Below are 6,889 nucleotides of genomic sequence, written 5' to 3' on the forward strand. Positions count from 1 at the left end.
TCTTCAAAAACAGATATTTTAGGATTCCATTTCGATTATCAGCAAGATTTTATTTATATATTTTAAATGTTTTTATTAATTTGCATTTTTTCTGACCTAAGCTTACATAGAGATGAGATTTCTGTGACACATCGAATATGTGTGTCTATTTATATTTGTATATATTTATTTATTTTTTTAATTTGCATTTTTATATGATTTTTAAACACTTTGTGGAGAAAAGTAAATAGTTTTGTGTTACTTTCTATTTGGCTAATCTGTTTTTACCTTGTAGGCAATAGATAATTGAGTAAATATGAGAAGCCTTAAAAAAAAAAAGAAAAATTAAATTTAATTGAAAAAATATAAAAATATAAGATTAAACTTAATTGAACAGTTGAGCATTAGCAAAAAATATTCTTTATCAAACTTTGTACTTTGTTTATTTTTCTACCACACATCTAAATGAATGTAACCCAAGTTTATGGAAAAAAAGAAAGCCATTTCATAAATTCGGTTGCAACGTTTATTTGAAATCAAAGAAACATTTGCTCAACACAAACAAAAAGTGGTTGAGGAGAAACATCTTGACATGACTAATGAGTTGAGTGGGTGGCATGGTATTTACAGCCTGGTTGGGGGCCCGTTCTTCGCCGATCCCCTCTAGAAAGTGCGCGGCTGGGAGCCGAAACCGAGGCCCACGCCGCGCATCGTGTGAGTGGCGGCTCGCGCCATCTCGTACTGCTGCTCCATGTTTGAGAACATGCGCTGGCGCTGCTGCACATCAGTGGGCACTTTCACTCCACTTTCGCTCCGTGCTGCAGCTCCTCCCCCACCAGTTCCATCGCCGGCTGCACTGCCGTTGCTGGCCTCTGCATGGTCGTGGCCACCACCACTGGCCTCACCATCTCCGGACGATCCCGCGTTCTTGATGCCCATCAGCCGCATAAACTTCGAGGCCACCTTGCCGTCCGAGTCCTGCGAGAAGTGGGCGTTGCCCCACTTGTTTGCCGAGTCCTCGGCCTTCTTCGAGCCCCACAGAAGCTTACGCTTCTGCTGCTGCTCTGCATAGCGGTTGGCATTGATGATGCCCGGGTTGTAGTAGCTGGGCAGCTGGATGGGGGGTTCTAGTGCAGGAGCTGCTACCGCTGGCGTGCTCAGTTCCAAGGACATCAGCGAGGGTATCTTAGGCGCGTAATTGGGGGTCGGCAGTAGGCCACCGCCTCCTCCACCACCGGCTGCTGCAATGGCTGCAGATGCTGCTGCTATAGCTGTGGAAGCCGACGATCCTCCTACCCCGCTAACGGATTTCCCGAGCAACAGATGAGTTCCGGCCCCGGCTGCAGTGCGAAGCGCCACAGATGGCTCTTCCTTCGGAGATCTGGAGCGACTGCTCGAATCGCGTTCGCGATATTTGCGGGACTGCTGCGGCTGCTGGCGGCGACGTGTGGGTGGCGTGCCCGTGGGCGTGCGGGAACGGGATCGGGAATCTCGGCGACGACGATTGCGGTCATCATAGGAGCGACGCCCTGCTGCATTGATCGCTGCAGTGGCAGCGACGGCTGACGAGGAGGATGAGGAGTTGTTGTGATGATGGTGACGCTCCTTGCCGCTGTGGTGGCGACCGCTCTTCTCAGAACGCCTGCGCTCGCGTTCCTTGTCGCGATCTCGCCCCCTTTCCCGCTCCCGGTCGCGATCCCTTTCTCGCTCCCTGTGGCTGTTGCCGTCTTTGGTACGATGGTGGCGATGATCGCCCTGGAAAACAAAATTCATTAAGATGTTGATTAGGTGGAGGTTCCGAAATTACAAAGATTATATCACTATTATTCGATCTTTGATAGATTTTCCAAAGCTTATTTGTTTTATTTGTAATTGATGTTTAGGTTTTTATATTTTCCTTTGGCATAGACTTAAAATAAAAATGTAATATTTTTAAACCACGAAAAATAATCTGTATTTGATAGAAAACTTAAATAAAACATAAAAAGAGTATCTGTATGGATTTCTGTTCCCTCAGATTAGATTGCTCGTTATTTAACAAATGTATTAAGCTTTCCTGTCTGGAATTAAAACATAACTTTTAAAGTCTGGAAAAAAGTTTAAAGTGGTTGGCAAGGAGAAAGGCTTTTCAGGTTTAACCAATTTATGTATGTATCTTTACAAATAATTTGAGAACAAAATGTTCACATTTTAAAGAACAACAGTTCGTTTTAACTTGATTTAATCACATAGATTATAGCTTTAACATATTTTTTTCTAGAACTGGACAACTGCTTATAAGCGGGTATGGTATATTTATACAATTGATATATGTTTATGTTCTTTATGAACAACTTGAGAACAACGTTTTTACATTTTAAGGGACAACAGTTCTTCTTAACTTGATTTTTTAAAATAGATTATTAACTTAAGATGTTTCTTTGAGGTACTGGACAATTTTTTATAGGTAGGTATAGTGTATATACAAGAAAATATGTTTTTAGACTAGACTTATTTTACAATAAGGTGGTTGGTATAGTTTTGTGGATCTTAAGCTTCTTAGATATCGACTCACTCACCTTGCTGTGATCCTTGTCGCGTCCTTTGTCGCGACTGCGTTCTGAATCGCGCTTCTCCCGCTCCCGCTCGCGGTCCTTTTCCTTATCCTTATCCCTGTCCCGCTCGCGTTCGCGGTCGCGCTCCCGCTCCCGCTCCCTGTCCTTGTCCCGCTCCTGGCGGTGGCGACTGCTGGGCTGCGGCTCCTGCAACGGGAAGAAACAACCCACCGAGGAGAATTACATTAGAGCGAATCAACGAATCTGCGCTGGCGGCTAAGGATCTGATCTAGGTCTAGATGCTAGATGCTAGATGCTAGGAATGAAAGAGGATGGGCTGTGGGCTGTGGGCTGGGGGCCACCAGCTGGGGCCCGAGGTCCTTGCCAGGGTATATCCTAGATTGCTTAGAGAGTTGTTAAGTTCTATTTGATCGCTTTTTTTGTATACTCACTTTCGTGCGGCTTGATCTCTCTCTCTTTCTCTTTCTGTTTCGCTTTCGCTTTCTCTCTCTCTCGCCACCAGTGAGTGGGTGTGTGTGTGTGTGAGCGGGCGTGTGTGTGGTGAGTGTGTCCTGAAAAATATTTTTTTTTTTCGTTTTTTTTTTGCATTTTTTCGGTGGGGAACGACACACACCCACCACCACAGCCACAAGGTCGCACACAAGACTATATATGCATGTATATAGTCTCTACAAATCTGATCGATTGTCGCATTATCGAAGTAGCTATTGGTTATCGAGCGATTACTACGATCGGGGTATCGTCAATGGTCGTTGGTAAGGTTTTTGTTCTTTTTTTCTTTTTTGAAAATGGTTTTTCATTTTGATTCAGTTTTGATTTGGTTTGGTTTCGTTTACGTAACAACAACAACAACGATAATAAAATGGTAGAGTTTAGTCATTTAAATATTAATTGGCATATAAAGTTTGTAAACTTAACTAAGCTGGCCAAACAACAACAACAAAGTGTGTAATCGGAAGCAGACCGACGGAAACAGAATTTTGGATTTTCTTTTGTTTGTTTTTTTGGTTGATAAAAAGCTGGCAGTGGCTAAATTTACACATATTTTTGGGTAGGAGGGTTGGAGCGCATGTCGCCGATCGTTCAGATCGATGTGGGTATATTGAAAATATCAGGAATGCAGGTTGCAGCCGCTGGCAAAGTAATAGCACCATAATGTAACATTTTCTAAAGGAATAGCACCATAATGTAATATTTTCTAAGAAAATCTGCATTGGAAGAACACAATAGTCACTTAAATCTTAAGTGGAGTTCAATGCGTGTGTTACATAGATATATCCATGCAAATGTCATATGAACTTTCAACTTAAATTATAATTAATTTTGTGTGTTCCGGTTCCTTAATAACTTATCTTAAACATTTTATATTGTCTAATAATACCATTTCTGTTAGAAAGATTTAATTGAAGATGTCCTGAAGATATTTTATATTTCCCAACTAGTGTAATTCTAAAACTTTAATAACTTCTTGGCTTTGGTTATTACTCTCCTACAGGCATGTCCCTATCTTTTCAATGTCATATAAACTCTGAACTTAAATTGTCATACTTGTGTCATTTTTTGTGTTCCGGTTCCTTAATATTTTATCTTTAGCATTTTATATTTTCTAATAATACCATTATGAAATATTTGATTGAAGATGTCCTGAAGTTATTTTATATTCCCCTACTACTGTAATTTTAAGACTTTAAAGGCCTCTTGGCTTTGGTAATAGCTCTAGGAATTCTACAGGCATGTCCCCCTTTCATTGAGAACTAAAGAGACATTCCTTGGTTTGAGGAATTGAGAACAAGTCTACATTATTGATTGATATATCCATTGTGATATCCCTATTGTTGGCTTTGACTTTTGACCTATAAATCATGCAGGTTTAATTATAAGCATTTTCCTTCGCCAGAGAAATTGGAACAAGGCTGCATTATTGATTTGATGCGGTGTGCTATTATTTTGTGGGGGTATGCACATGTTTTTATACCCTTGCAGAGGGTATTATAACATTGATCAGACGATTTTTTACATTTCTTTTGCCCCAATTTAAGTGATAAATTACTGTTCTGCCTATTTTGAGCTTTGAAAGGTACTTGGCCTTGATTTTTCGGCCCAAGGAATTAGGAACAAGGCTGCATTATTGATGTGATGCGGTGTGCTATTATTTTGTTTGGGTATGCACATGTTTTTATACCCTTGCACATGGTATTATAATTTTGGTTAGAAGTTTTTTAAGTTGTGATATATGTAATATATTACATCTCTGCCTAATTTGAACTTTAAAAGGTACTTGACCTTGATATTTTGGCCCAAGGAATTGGAAACAAGGCTGCATTATTGATTTGATGCAGGGTGCCATTACTATTGTTCTGCCCGCCACTGTAAGTGCCGTTGGCACAAGGAGGATCCGCATCCGCTCCAACCCTGGCACACACACACACTATGTGTATATATGGTATAGTAGTATATAGCATATGGTATAAAAGAGAGTATATCGATTTGGTGCAACGGCAATTCTTTACCTCATCCTCATCAATGCGGCCTCTGCTGTTGCTCCTGTGATTCTGCTGCGCCTGCTGCTGCTGCGACGTCGGCAGCGGGGGAGTGGGAGTGTGGTGGCGTCGACGCGTTTTCTCCCTCTCCCTCTCCCGCTCCGACTCCCTGTCCCTTTCCTTTTCCCTGGGACTGTTGTTGTAGTTGTAGTCACTGTTGTTGTTGTTCCTCTGCTTTAGGAAGTTACTAGTGGTTGTTGTTGTTGTTGGTGTCTTAGCATGCGGCTGCTGCTGCAGTTGTTGTTGTTGTTGTGGTGCCTAGGGGAATTTTGCAACTATTCAGAAACAGCAAATTCGCATTATTTTACTAAAGCACTAGGATACTTGAACTAAATTATAGGGTTATTTTCTTTTTTTGGATGATCAGTTATCTATTTTTCAGGCATACGCACTCGCACACACACTCGCGCACACACACGCAGGAGGGCAAAATGAAGAAGAGAAAAAAAAAAAAAGTGATGGAAATGTGTACACAAAATGCGCTCTAGCGTTGAGTACGCATTTTTTTGCATGGTTTTTCAGCTGCCTCCGGCCTTGCCGCCTTGCTATATTTACCCGTATCTGGTAGCCCGCATCCTCCTGGTCGTCCTCGCTACTATAGTTCACCAGGGCTTCCATTGTTTGGTGGCGAAAAAATATTTTTTAGCCCAGTGCGTCCAAAAAATAAGTAATCAATTGATAGGTAGGGGATGTGAAAAATTTAACAACTTCGATACTTTTTGAATAAAAATAAATATTTATATCGTGGTATTTTTTCACTGCTATCGGCTATCGCAGCAAACGTAAGTGCCAGAAACGTAAGAGTAAGCGAACGTAAGAGGTAAAAGAGGGAGATGGCACCTACGTAAGTGTCAGCAAAAGAGGGAGAAAAAATCCCAGGAATGGGAAAATATATCAAAATATCTATACATCGATATTTTAGATAAAAATATTTATATCGTGACATTTTTCTCCTGATACATCGCTACTATCGCTGTTTTTTGAGCCGCCGGCACGTAGTGCCAGAAAACGTAAGTGTCAGTAAACGTAAGGAGGAAATATTGAGGGATGCATCGATGTTTTGGCAAGCATCGGGGATATTTTCAAATTTTTTGTAAGTTCGCTAGTTTGATTGAAATGTTTTAAATAAACCTTTTTCAACAACCTTTTTCTGTATTGCCAAAGGGTTTCCTTCTTGTCCCAACTCCTCAAGCTACTGGTTCTTTTATTCTCCACCTCTCTCTATTCTATATATTTCTACTCATTCATTTTGTTATTTGTTTTCAATATTAAATAATTACAAAATGTGAGGCAAGTATAAAGCTTCCCGGCTTACTACGAATTTTTCTTTACGATTTAATTTCTTTCTCTCTCAGACTCCAAGATTTTTAAATGGGGTTGGCAGGGCCACATAAGAAGGAAATGCAAAAAGCGAATAGCGCCCCTGGTGGATGATAAAAGGAGAAACTTGATCAGCTCTCGGGTTCCACCCAACCGGTTCAAGAAGTATATGCACATATCCACACCAAAACCATGATGAATTGCATTTAAGTTGTACTAAACTTTTAAAGATTCTGAGAGTAGGTTCCAAAAAAATTCCAAGATTCCCAAAACTCCTAGAATTCCAGACACGAATATAAGAAACTTGAAGCCATAATTCCATCTTCAAAAAGAAAGATTTGAAAATTCCCAACGATGAAAATAAAAGAAAGAATATAAAGAAATAATTATACACCTTTGGTTAGATTTGCTAATAACTTTATATGTATACCAAAAGGTATTTCTATAATTCGCCATGCATATATAATTAACACGTTTTTTTATTGCTTATTTGAT

General features: G+C 40.4%; 1 protein-coding gene across 4 annotated transcripts; it reads right to left on the bottom strand.

The window, feature by feature from the left end:
- Nucleotides 1-491: 491 nt before the first annotated feature.
- LOC108005414 (arginine/serine-rich coiled-coil protein 2) lies at nucleotides 492-5,788 on the bottom strand. Of its 4 annotated transcripts, none has more exons than XM_017068678.4 (5): nucleotides 5,630-5,788; nucleotides 5,045-5,332; nucleotides 2,966-3,085; nucleotides 2,538-2,720; nucleotides 492-1,734 (listed from the first exon to the last, which is right to left on the bottom strand). In XM_017068678.4, the coding sequence occupies exons 1-5, from the start codon at nucleotides 5,690-5,692 to the stop codon at nucleotides 643-645; spliced, it is 1,746 nt and encodes a 581-aa protein (XP_016924167.2). In that variant the 5' UTR covers nucleotides 5,693-5,788; the 3' UTR covers nucleotides 492-642. The 4 variants fall into 4 exon arrangements, with proteins under 4 accessions (XP_016924167.2, XP_070853984.1, XP_070853985.1 ...); XM_070997883.1 differs by lacking the exon at nucleotides 5,630-5,788 and adding an exon at nucleotides 5,467-5,623; XM_070997884.1 differs by lacking the exons at nucleotides 2,966-3,085; nucleotides 5,630-5,788 and adding an exon at nucleotides 5,467-5,623.
- Nucleotides 5,789-6,889: the final 1,101 nt, after the last annotated feature.

The sequence above is a fragment of the Drosophila suzukii genome, chromosome X (assembly GCF_043229965.1).
Source record: "Drosophila suzukii chromosome X, CBGP_Dsuzu_IsoJpt1.0, whole genome shotgun sequence".
NCBI classification, from domain to species: domain Eukaryota; kingdom Metazoa; phylum Arthropoda; class Insecta; order Diptera; family Drosophilidae; genus Drosophila; species Drosophila suzukii.

Bases quoted from the DNA above. Each gene is read 5' to 3' on its own strand.
- LOC108005414 (XM_070997883.1), bottom strand. From the start codon at position 5,586: ATGCAAAAAAATGCGTACTCAACGCTAGAGCGCATTTTGTGTACACAT. The intron at 5,333-5,466 runs GTGCGTATGCCT...AAATTCCCCTAG, and splicing joins GTGCGCGAGTGTGTGTGCGA to GCACCACAACAACAACAACA. The intron at 1,735-2,537 runs GTGAGTGAGTCG...TTTGTTTTCCAG, and splicing joins GCGACAAGGATCACAGCAAG to GGCGATCATCGCCACCATCG.